Raw genomic sequence first — 13325 nt, 5'->3', positions numbered from 1 at the left:
TTACCAACCTCATTAACATATTTAACGCATTACACAATTCACATGACATTATATATATTACACAATAAAACTTGGAAAACATAGTAAGAATGTCCATACCCTTACAGAGGGAACCTGAACATTGGTGTGAATGTCTTGTGGAGTGAGTGCCTGTAAAGTGTGATTGTTGGGGAAAACTTATAGATAGTCCTCTTGTGTATGTGACCCAATAAGAGCCACCCAGACTCACATCTGTTTTGCTACTCATTGAGGTGAGCAGTATCAAGTGTCCCAAAGTTCAAAGGAGGGAGCATTTTTAAATGATTCGCCCTCAATTTGCACACCATTGATATTCAACAGAACATGAAACTAAGCACAAACTGCTCAAGAAGCTGAAGATTTTTTTTATTACTAAGAAACAGAAACATCAATAGGACAAGGGCAAGAAGTAAAATGAATCTTAGAAGGGCTGGTCATCATGGTTCTTCTGATGATTCATGACTGGCTGATTTAGCCAATTCCTCTGACCATTCATGACTGGCCGATTTAGCCAATTCCTCTGACCGTTCATGACTGGTGGATTTAGCCGATTCCTCTGACCGTTCATGACTGGCTAATTTAGCCAATTCCTCTGACCATTCATGACTGGCTAATTTAGCCAATTCCTCTGACAGTTCATGACTGGCTGATTTAGCCAATTCCTCTGACAGTTCATGACTGGCTGATTTAGCCAATTCCTCTGACCGTTCATGACTGTCTGATTTAGCCAATTCCTCTGACCGTTCATGACTGTCTGATTTAGCCAATTCCTCTGACCGTTCATGACTGTCTGATTTAGCCAATTCCTCTGACCATTCATGACTGGCTGATTTAGCTAATTCCTCTGACCGTTCATGACTGGCCGATTTAGCCAATTCCTCTGACTGTTCATGACTGGCGGATTTAGCCAATTCCTCTGACCATTCATGACTGGCTAATTTAGCCAATTCCTCTGACCATTCATGACTGGCTGATTTAGCCAATTCCTCTGACCGATCATGACTGGCCGATTTAGCCAATTCCTCTGACCGTTCATGACTGGCTGATTTAGCCAATTCCTCTGACCATTCATGACTGGCTGATTTAGCTAATTCCTCTGACCGTTCATGACTGGCCGATTTAGCTGATTCCTCTGACGGTTCATGACTGGCTGATTTAGCCAATTCCTCTGACTGTTCATGACTGGCGGATTTAGCCAATTCCTCTGACCATTCATGACTGGCTAACTTAGCCAATTCCTCTGACCATTCATGACTGGCTGATTTAGCCAATTCCTCTGACCATTCATGACTGTCCAGTTTTGGTGATTCCTTTGACCATTCATGACTGGCCGATTTAGCTGATTTGTCTGACCATTCATGGCTGTCTGATATTGTAGATTCCTCTGACCATTCATCACTGGACGATTTCAGAAATTCTACAAGAAACAAGTTGAAGTAAACAAAAAATGTTTAAGAAACACAACAATGATTTGAATGAACACTTCTTTAAAAAAAAAGAACTATCCCCTCCAGATCCTGATGTTACAGTCAACATGGTGCCCCCATAATTTTTCACATAGCCCCAAGTTGCATCACCTACTCACCTCCATCCTATCTCACTACAGTGGCATGTAAAAGTGTGGGCATCAAAATGACTGTTATCGTGAACAATTAAGCAAGTTGAAGATAAAATGATTTCTATAAGGTCTAAAGTTAAAAATGACACATTTCCATGGTATTTTAGGCACTATATATATATATATATATATATATATATATATATATATATATATATATATATATATATATATATATATATATATACAGTGAAGGAGATAACTATTCCATTTTTTTACTAACAGTTGTCTCCGTCTCACTCAGCGTCTTATTTATGGTTTTGTAGCCCATTCCAGCTTTGTGCAAGTCTATGATCTTGTCCCTGACTTCCTTATAAAGCTCTTTGGTCTTGCCCATGTTGTAGAGGTTAGAGTCTGACTGATTGAGTCTGCGAACAGGAGTCTTTTATAAAGGTGACTATGAAGACAACTGTCTTTAATGCAGGTAACGAGTTGATTAGGAGAATCTAACTGGTCTGTAGGAGCCAGAACTCTTAATGGTTGGTAGGGGATCAAATACTCATTTCTCACTGCAAAATGCAAATAACTTTATATCATTTATACAATGTGATTTTCTAGATTTTATTTTTGATATTCTATCTCTCAATGTTAAAATTAACCTACCCTTAAAATTATAGACTACTCATGTCTTTGTCAGTGGGCAAACTTACAAAATCAGCAAGGGATCAAATACTTATTTCCCCCACTGTATATATATATGCAGTATATATTTATACGTTTTAAAAATTGAAAAAAGGAAAACGAATCCGTGCAAAAGTTTGAGGGATTTTCATTCATTCTTCCTTGGAAAATTCCTCCTGTTCTGTGAGATTCCTGGGTCGTCTTGCTTCCTCTGTTATTTTGATTTTCAATTATGTTCAGATCAGGAGACTGTGAGGACCATTATAAAACCTTCAGCTTGCGCCTTTTGATGTCAACTATTGTGGATTGTGATGTGTGTTTAGGATCATTATCCATTTGTAGAAGCCATCCTCTTCCTCTTCCTCTTTTCACCTTCAGCTTTTTTACAGATGGTGTTATGTTTGCATCAAGAATTTGTTGAAACGTTATTGAATCCATTCTCCCCTCTACCAGTGAATTGTTCCATGTGCTATTGGCTGCAACACAACCCCACATCATGATTGATCCACCCCCATGCTTAATGATTGACTAGATATTCTTTTCCTGAAATACTGTGCCATTTTTTTCTACACATACCTTTTATCATTGTGGTCAAAAAGTTTTATTTTAACCTCACTTTCCACAGGACTTGTTTCCAAAATGCATCAGTCTTGTTTAGATGTTCTTTTGCATACTTCTGATGTTGAATTTTATGGTGAAAATGCAGGAGTGGTTTTCTTCTGATGACTCTTCCATGAAGGCCAAATTTGTGAAGGTGTCTCTAAACAGTAGTAAAATGTACAACTCCAGGTTCTGCTAAATCTTTCTAAAGGTCTTTGGCAGTCAAGCGGGGGTTTTGATTTGCCTCTCTAGCAATCCTACCAGCAGCTCTTATTGAAATTTTGCTTGGTCTTCCAGACCTTATCTTGACCTCCACTATTCTTGTTCTTGTCTGCTTGCCATTTCTTAATTACGTTTTGAATTGAGGAAAGGGAAACTTGAAATCGCTTTGCTTTCTTCTTATAGCCTTCTCCTGCTTTGTGGGCCTCCACCATTTTTATTTTTAGAGTGCTAGGCAGCTGCTTAAAAGAACTCATGACTGATGTTTGTTGTCATGAGGTTAGAGGAGGCTGGGATTTTATAAACCTGTGCAATTTGCATCATCTGGCCTTCCCTTACAAAGATAGTGAACAAGCCATGTTATCTCACAAATCTACAAGGGTGCCCAAACTTTTGCATCAGCCCATTTTTCTTTTTGAAATTTTTAAAATGTAAACAATGATAATAGTTTGTTTGCATAAAATACAAACGACATGTGTCATCTTTAACTTTAGGCATTTTAGAGATCACTTCATCTTCAACTTGCTTAACTGTTCACAATAACACTAATTTTGTCCTCCAGGGTGGCCAAACTTTTGCATGCCACTGTAACTCCCTTTCTTGAGGAAATTTTATTTCATCCCTTATCAATGTGACGTGTCTAATGTCTATCATTAATTTCTGTAGAATATAAGGGCTTACCAGTCTCATCTTTTTGTTGGTCAGACTTTTGTATGATTGAATCCTCTTGTTGTGTGCTCGAAAGCTCTGGGGCTTTAGGCTCAGGGGGTACTTCTGGGATCTGAGGCTCTGCTACTACTTCTGGGACCTGAGGCTCAGGGACTACTGCTGGGACCTGAGGGTTTGGAACTACTTCTGGGAGCTGGGTCTCTTGGGCTACTTCTGGGAGTTGAGGCTCTGGGACTACTTCTGGGCCCTGAGGATCTGTGACTACTTCTGGGACCTCAGGATCTGGGACTACTTCTGGGCCCTGAGGATCTGTGACTACTTCTGGGTCCTGAGGCTCTGGGACTACTTCTGGGCCCTGAGGCTCTGGGACTACTTCTGGGCCCTGAGGCTCTGGGACTACTTCTGGGACCTGAGGGTCTGGGATTACTTCTGGAACCTGAGGCTCTGGAGCTGCTTCTGGGACCTGAGGCTCTGGAAATACTTCTGGGACATGAGGCTCTGGGACTGTTACTATGGTCTGAGGCTCAGGGTCTGTTTGTAAGACCACAGGCTTGTAACACCAAGGGACGCCACGGATCCGTGAATTGAAGCAGCATCCTCTCCTGTTGCATTCCTGCTCTGTGATGCCACTAAACCCGCAGTCATTCCTCTTTTCTGGCGGCACAGAGCACTGGTCTCCAGCTATAAAAAATGAGAAATATTCAGGATTAGGTCAGCACAGCATTTTACCAATTGATAATGACAATAATGTTACATTATATAACAGCAAGCAAAGATCTTAAACATGAAGATTTAGTTATTTATTCTGACTTTATTAGTACCATTAACTCCACAGCGCTGCACAGTCATCATCATCAGCAAACTTTGACTGCCTACTCCCATATCTGCTGTTTTCCATCAGGGAAGTTCCACAGGCCTCTATGGGGTTCTCTCCATTTTAGGTGTTGTGTGTCCGGCACCCTTGGACTATCCTGGATGTTTCAAAGGACACCTGGGAACCTGAAGTTACACCCCACCAAAGCACCATCGAGCATGAGACCTGGATGCAGAGGTAATGCCGATTGTGAGACAGAACCTCCACCTTGCACAAGAGGTTCAGACAATGGTCTACAATCAGTCATCAAAGTTTACACAGTTTAGCCCTGGAGATTGAGTTTCCCATGGTGGAAAGTAAATTTCTGGCTCAGTGGCAATGGCCATATGAAGTGATCAAAAACTGAATTGGTCGAAGCGGTCGAAAAATTAACTATAAGGTCCACCAGCCAGAGAGGAAAAAACCCTATCAGCTGTACCATGTAAACCTGCTCAAGCCATGGTATGATAGAGAGATGATGGAGCCAATGTCGAGGATGTTGACGTAGCAGAGATGCTATTACAGACCCAGAGACAACAGTGGTGAGAACTGCTACAGCAAAACGGAGACCTGCTTTCAGAGTTGCCGGGATGTATTTAGACCGTGGAGCATGAAGTTCTGATGAAACCGCATGTGCAGGTAAACCTTAAGCCATATCAAACCTCTGAAGCCAGCCACAAAGTGATTTCCAAGGAGATGAGAAGAATGATGAGAGTGGGTATCATGGAAGAGCAGCAAGTCCAGTCCCATTGTCCTTGTCACAAAGCCAAATGGAGAATGGTGGTTTTAAAATGATTATTGTAAGCTGAACTAGGTGTCCAATTTTGATGCCTATCCGATGCCCCGGGTCGATGAGCTCATTGAGAGGTTTAGGTCAGCAAGATACATCACCACCCTGTATCAAACGAAAGGGTACTGGCAAATCCCCATGTCCCAAATGGCCAAAGATAAGACAGCCTTCTCTACACCTGATGGGTGTTTCCAATACACCAGGATGCCTTTTGGTCTGCAAGGAGCCCCATCCACCTTCCAGAGGGGCATGGATTGAGTCCTAACTCCTCACAAGAAATATGTTTCTGCTTACCTAAACAATATTGACACAACAAAAAAGAACCTGGAAACTATAGGCAGGAACTTTGGAGACCTAGGCCGGAAAGTGAAGCAACTGGAAGCACAGGTCATCTTCTCATCCATCCTCTCAGTGGATGGAAATGGACCAAGGAGATTGAACAGGATTCTACAGGTGAACAATTGGCTACGTCGATGGTGCCATGAGCATCGTTTTGGGTTTCTTGACCATGGAGTGAATTACCTGTATGATGGACTCCTTGCTAGAGATGGGTTGCATCTTATGAAAACAGGAAAACACATATTTGGTAAATGCCTTGCTACAATCATCAGGAGAGCTTTAAATTAAAGCAATATAGGATGGGAAATATATGGCAAGGAAGAAATATGCAGCTAATGAATTCTTTTGAGAACCCTACTATTAGAAGTGAGAAGGAAGAACATAAACAACAAACTCTGAATGAAAATAGAGGAGTAAAAGAAGCCGACTACAAACTAAAATGTGTCTATACAAATGCACAGAGCATGGGAAACAAACAAGGAATATTGGAGCTGCTAACACAGGAAGAGAGATATGATGTCATAGGCATCACTGAAACTGGGTGGGATGATATGCATGCTTGGAATATAAACCTTAAAGGCTACAACTTATTTATTAGAAGCAAGATTAACAAGAAGGGAGTATGAGTTGCATTGTATGTTAGGAAAACATATATCTCCACGGAGATCCGAGCTTCAGAGACTGGTAGCTCTGTAGAAACTGTTTGGGTAAGAATTCAAGGAGAGAAGAACAGAAAGGACACTATTGTAGGTGTTTATTATAGGCCACCTGGACAGACTGATGTTATGGATGAACTAATTTACATCAAATGTTTGTGTTCTCAAAAAAAGTATGACAAAGTGATCATGGGAGATTTTAACTATTCAGATATTTGCTGGGAATCTCTCTGGGATAAATTCTTATCTACTCTTGCTAACAACTTTCTCTTTCAAAAGGTAGTAGATAGAACAAGAGGGTCTGCAATCTTGGACCTAATTCTTACCAACAGGGAGGAAATGATTGAGTAAGTTAAGGTGGTTGGGAATTTAGGAGGCAGCGATCATGCTATCCTCAAATTTTGGATTACAAGAGGAGGAAGACCAGCAAGAACTCAAATATTAAGGTTGGACTTCAGAAAGGCAGATGTAAATGGACTCAGAAAGAGAGTAGTAAAGGTCCAATGGCTGGAAGTTCTCAAGGACACAAATGTCCAAGAAGGATGTGAGGTTTTGCTAAATGAAATTCTCACCGCACAATCTGTAACAAATTCCTAAAAGAAGGAAGAATTGGAATCATTTTAAGAGACCAGGGTGAATGAACACAAAACTTAATCACTTGTTAAAAAAGAAAAAAACAACTATATCAAATGGATAGAGGGGGCAAATCTAAAGAAGAATATAATGCTGTTTGCAGGGAATGCAGGGCAAGAGTTAGAAGCGCTAAAGCCAGTAATGAAGTAAAACTTGCAAGGGAGACCAAAAGCAGCAAAAAAGGATTTTGAGGGTATGTCAAAAGCAAAAGAAAAGTCAAAAATGCTATAGGATTTTTACAGGATGAAAAGGGTGAAGTGGTCAAAAACTTTTAAATTCCTATTTTGCATCTATATTCTCTAAGAAAGCAAATGCAAGATCAACTGATCTTCATGGTGCCATCAAAGGAATAAAAGAATCCACTTTATCCATAAACAGAGAGATGGTAATAGAACATTTAGCTAATTTAAATTAATTTAAATCTCCTGGTCCTGATGAATTACATCCTAGGATACTGAAAGATTTAGCAGATGAAATTGCAGAACCACTAGCCAGAATCTTTGAAAAATCCTGGAAAACAGGAGAAGTCCCAGAAGATTGGAGAAGAGCAAATGTTGTCCCTATCTTCAAAAAAGGAAAGAAGATGTAGCCAGGAAATTACAGGCCAGTGAGCCTTACTTCTATCCCAGAAAATATATTTGAACAAATTATTAAACAGCATGTGTTTAAGTACTGGGATAAGAATACAGTAATGTAGCAAACAATTCATGCCAGACTAATCTAATTTCCCTCTATGATGGAATCACTGACTGGTTGGATCAGGGATATGCTGTAGATATAGTATATCTCGACTTCAGCAGAGCATTTGATAAAGTATCACATACTATCCTTATTGAAAAAATTATCAAGTATGAGATTGAAAAGGCTTCAGTAAGGTGGATTCATAACTGGCTCAGTGATCATACTCAGAGAGTGGAAATAAATGGTTGCACATCCAATTGGAAGAGTGTTTCAACTGGGGTACCACAAGGCTCTGTTCTGGCCATAGTGTAGTTCAACATTTTTATAAATGATCTAGATAAGGGAACTGAAGGTAAACTAATCAAATTTACAGACGAAGCAAAGCTAGTAGAGATAGCTAACATTAGACAAGACAGAGAAAGGATTCAGAAGGATCTAGATAAGCTTGAACAATGGGGAGCGACTAACATAATGGTATCTAACAGGGAGAAATGCAAGATTCTACATCTGGGCAAGAAAAACAAATATTACATCTATAAAATGGGAGGAATAGAACTCCCAATAGCAATAGCATGTGTGAAAAAGACTTGAGCATACTAATAGATCACAGACTGCACATGAGTCAACAGTGTGATGCAGAAGCAAAAAAGGCAAACACAGTTCTAGGATGTATCAAGAGAAGCATAGAGTCTAGATCACATGAAGTAATTATCCCCCTCTACTCCTCCTTGGTCAGGCCTCATCTGGAATACTGTGTCCAGTTCTGTGTTCCAGTTTAGCCTTCAAAAAAGAAGACTAAGAGAAGACTTAATAGCTGTCTACAAATATCTGAATGGATGTCACAGTATAGAGGAATCATCCTTATTCTCATTTGCACATGGAAATATGAGAAGCAATGGAATGAAACTGAAATGGAGAAGATACAGATTAGACATTAGAAAAAAAACTTTTTTACTATTAGGGTGATCAATGAGTGGAACAGGCTACCACGAGAAGTGCTGAGTTGTCCAATGGAAATCTTCAAACAGAGGCTGGACAGACATCTGTCTGAGATGGTTTAGTAATCCTGCATTGAGCAGGGGGTTGGACACGTTGGGCGCGATGACCCTTGAGGACCCTTCCAACTCTAACATTCTATGATTCTATTGTAATCTTCAGTCCGTATTGGAAAAGTCATCTGCAGAAGGTCCAGGTGATACTGAAAACACTGAAGAAGGCTGAGCTTACCATAAAACCAAAGAGTTGTAAAATGGTGAAGGAAGACGCCAAATACCTAGGCTATATCATGGGTAGGGGTGAAATTAAGCCATAGGTGAACAAGGTGGAGGCAACCCAAAATTGGCCTCAATCAGTCTCCAAGAAACAGGTTAGGGCGTTTCTAGGAATTGTGGGATACTATCGGAAGTTTATCCCGAATTTGTGGTACATACGGACGATTCAGAAGAAGGGAGGAAACTTTCCTTCTGTGAGAAAAAATGTGCCATTGTTGAAAAAGAATGCGTGGCCACCAAATGGGCGTTTGACACTTTGAAGTACTACCTGTTGGGCCGAAAGTTTAGGTTAGTGTAAAACCATGTGCCCCTGTGATGAATGAGGGGAAAAAATTGTAAGAATCTCTGGGTGACTAGTTGTTTTCTGGCACTTGAGGACTACAGCTTCCATGATGAGCAAAGGCCAGGAAAACTACACACTAACACAGATGCCCTGTCAAGGCTTCCCTGTCTAGTGACTGAAGGTGTCAACCCCCCCCCCCCCCCCCCGGTTTTGGGCAAAAAGGGGGATATGTAAGAGGGTCACTGGCAACGTGCTGGAGTGGAGACATGTTTCACTGAGGTTATTAGCTTCAGTGACATAAACCTGGAAGGGGTTAATAAGCTATTACTGGGCTAGGTCTATTATGAACAGCTGAAGAGTTGGGCGCGGGACAGCTGTTCACCATATCTCCACCCTATGGAGAAGTTTAGGAGGTAAAAGTAAGGTCTTTGGACTTAATGGTTGAACTGTGTACTCTGGAAGGAGCTGACCTCCAGGGCTGGGTGTCACGATTCACACCGTGACTGTCAAGATCCCTTAGCCGCTGCCCACAATAAGTCACGGATTGGGGTGACTTTAAACCAACAGACGGCTATCACATGTGCAGGGGCTTATCCTAGTTATCCCTCCACTGCCACAATGTGATGAAAAAAACACACACGAGGCTATTGACCTCTTAGTTTACAGCAGGGGCTTATTCTAGGTATCCCACTGCTCTTCAATATACCATGAACTGCAGGGATTTGTGTCTATCCCGCTTACAGTTCCACTTAACACTTGCAGCTCTCTGGCGCCCCCCTTACTCTCAGGTCAGATTAGGTACTGCACCTGGGGTAATTAGTCGCCAGAAACGCTGCCTGCTATGTACTGGCTATTGGGAACACTGCAGCGATGCGATAACTACTCCCACTCAGGCAGGAACAATAATTATCAAGCCGCAGTCGCTACAGTGACCCCCCAAAAGCCGGCACACGGTCGCTGCCACCAGCTCCAATTGAACGGGTCTGGAGCAAACCCCAAAAAACAGTAGCGTAATTCCCTTCAGAGACAGGGTACGGTTTAGGGCAGGAAGAACGAACTAGTATTAAATAGGATACCCCATAAATGATTTTAGGCAGTGTTTATAAAATATTTTACAAAGATGTTACAAATGAGACAATTGCAAATATGTACAAGGTAATTATAAAAATAAAAGGATTAAAGGAAGAAAAGATAACTCACATGTTCTTAGATCATTGCATTGCAGGCAACAGGCTAGGAGCTTTCCATCTATCCCAGTGCATTGGGCACTCGCAGTCTGGTCGCTTCAGGTAAAAACTCACAACTCTGCTCTCTTGGATGCCTGCCAGCACTTAAAACCTACAGTCTGTGACCTCACAGAAAGGGCTTGGTTTTCCAACTCCTCCTACCTCTTCGGTTTCACTAACTGGGCATTAAATATATCTGATGCCCGTATCTTCGCTACAGAACATAAAATAATCGCACCATACCCATCGTTCATCTCATAGTATCGTGGGCATTCCGATGAGATCAAATATGCCCTGTCTGGGATACATATTTACAGAGAAATCCCTACTTCTTCACCAGATGGAGTTAGACGCCCGTATTTAGAGTGATGCGTAGATCCTCCGAGTGTGATTATGACGATATATTTTGGTGTTCGTAACTTAAACGGTTTGCATAATATCTTCCAAAAACAGAACAAAGAAATCCCATGCATTCTAGAAGTTTCTCTAACAGTTCCTGCTAACACAAATTTCTCTTGCAGCTATGCCCGTCGTAAATACCTTTCGTCAATAAAACTCCCCCACAAGGCAAGCTCTTCTACACAGACAGCTAGAAACACAGGGAAAGAAAGAGAACCAGAGAGAAGGGGGGTTTAGCCCCCGCATGCTAGCAGGAAAACTAACTTATGATATTTCATACCATATCGTGACACTGGGCATTTGGTAAACTGAGCTGAATCCTGTTTCCTTTGCAGGCGATCCCCGCAGTTATAAGGTCTTTAGTGAGTGGTGTTTTGTTTATTTCAAGCAGACTGAATATGTATATTTCTTTTGTTTGGGCTGGTCTATGAAGCCTGTTTTTAATAAACTAGTTGAAAATGTAAACGAGAAGCATTGCTCATTAACCCCTTTCTGACCTCGGATGGGATAGTACGTCCAAGGTCAGAACCCCCGCTTTGATGCGGGCTCCAGCGGTAAGCCCCCATCAAAGACTGGACATGTCAGCTGTTTTGAACAGCTGACATGTGCCCGCAATAGCGGCGGGTGGAAGCGCGATTCACCCGCCGCTATTAACTAGTTAAATGCCGCTGTCAAACGCTGACAGCGGCATTTAACTAGCACTTTTGGCCGTCAGGCAGGAAATGCGCGCATCGCCGACTTCCATCACGTGTTCGGGGATCAGCGATGCGTCAGCATGACAACCACAGGTCTATTGAAGACCTCTATGGTTGTTGATGCTGGATTGCCGTGAGCGCCACCCTGTGATCGGCGCTCATGGCAATGCAGTAAATCTACAACATAGGAGAGATCTGAGCATCGCTCCTATGTAGCAGAGTTGATCAGACTATGCCAGATTCTAGCCTCCCATGGAGGCTATTGAAGCATGGCAAAAGTAAAAAAAAAAAGTTTTAAAAAATATGAAAAAAAAAAAAATATGAGTTTAAATCACCCCCACCCCTTTCGCCCCATTCAAAATAAAACAATAAGAAAAATCAAACCTACACATATTTGTTATTGCCGCATTCAGAATTGCCTGATCTATCAATAAAAAAAAAGGATCAATCTGATTGCGAAACGGCATAGTGAGAAAAAAAATTCAAAACGCCAGAATTACGTTTTTTTGGTCGCCGCGACATTACATTAAAGTGCAATTACGGGCGATCAAAAGAACGTATCTGCACCAAAATGAAATAATTAAAAACGCCAGCTCGGCACACAAACAATAAGCCCTTACCCGACCCCAGATCATGAAAAATGGAGACGCTACGAGTATCAGAAAATTGCACAATTTTTTTATTCTTGCAAAGTTTGGAATTTTTTTTACCACTTAGATAAAAAATAACCTAGACATGTTTAGTGTCTATGAACTCGTAATGACCTGGAGAATCATAATGGTAGATCAGTTTTAGCATTAAGTTAACCTAACAAAAAAGCCAAACAAAAAACAAGTATGGGATTGCACTTTTTTCGCAATTTCACCGCAATTGGAATTTTTTTCCCGTTTTCTAGTACATGACATGCTAAAACCAATTATGTCGTTCAAAAGTACAACTCGTCCCGCAAAAAATAAGCCCTCACATGGCCATATTGACGGAAAAATAAAAAAGTTATGGCTCTGGGAAGGAGGGGAGCGAAAAACGAAAAAGCAAAACTGAAAAAACCTGGGGTCATGAAGGGGTTAAGCAGCCGAGTGGGCCGATCTACCACATGGTTCGCTGGTTGATTGGCAGCCTATTTAGAGCGTTCCTAGGAAGTACTCAGTGTAGGACATTAACTGCCCACATTCCTCTGAAGACGAGTAAGGAAGAGTAATTAGAAATTGTTCTAAATCACATCATACTTACTAACGACAGGACCAGCTTCAGCGTGCAGAATCTGCGCGGGGAGGATGACGAGGGTGAAAGCTGAGATCACATACAGTGACATTGTAGTCACTTTACAGGGAGTTTATAATAGACACTTACTATCCGGAGCGACCGACATTTATATACTTTGGAGATATTTGTATTTTTGAAGAGAAGTGTTTGCCTAGGGAGCTGCTATTTTTCTTTGCAACCCTCCTCTTTGTCTCCTGTGTACTTTCTGGGTCATTGTAATTCCTAAGAATCCACTTTATATTTCATTGTTTTTACATCATTCACCAGTTTCTTCCCAGAGTAAAAAAAAGTGAAGTGAAGCCTCTTTGATCACCTGGCGGTGGACCTCTTTAACCCCTTTGGTGTCAACCAATTTTTATTTTTGCACTTTGTTTTTTTTCCTCTCCATCTACATTCATTGAGGCCCTCAAATCATCAACTTTAACACCACTGGTGCAACCTGTGCAGCCACACATAGGCCCAAGAAGTAAGGGGGTCCTCTACCATCTATC

General features: G+C 41.3%; 1 protein-coding gene across 1 annotated transcript; it reads right to left on the bottom strand.

The window, feature by feature from the left end:
- Positions 1–364: 364 nt before the first annotated feature.
- LOC143815026 (uncharacterized) lies at positions 365–12915 on the bottom strand. Its single transcript, XM_077293819.1, has 3 exons — positions 12802–12915; positions 3758–4426; positions 365–1435 (listed from the first exon to the last, which is right to left on the bottom strand). The coding sequence occupies exons 1-3, from the start codon at positions 12881–12883 to the stop codon at positions 456–458; spliced, it is 1731 nt and encodes a 576-aa protein (XP_077149934.1). The 5' UTR covers positions 12884–12915; the 3' UTR covers positions 365–455.
- Between the last annotated feature and the right edge of the window lie 410 nt (positions 12916–13325).

The sequence above is a fragment of the Ranitomeya variabilis genome, chromosome 3, assembly GCF_051348905.1.
Source record: "Ranitomeya variabilis isolate aRanVar5 chromosome 3, aRanVar5.hap1, whole genome shotgun sequence".
In the NCBI taxonomy this organism is placed as follows: Eukaryota; Metazoa; Chordata; class Amphibia; order Anura; family Dendrobatidae; genus Ranitomeya; species Ranitomeya variabilis.
Note: the sequence above shows the minus strand (reverse complement) of the source record. Positions and strands in the feature narration are given on the sequence as shown.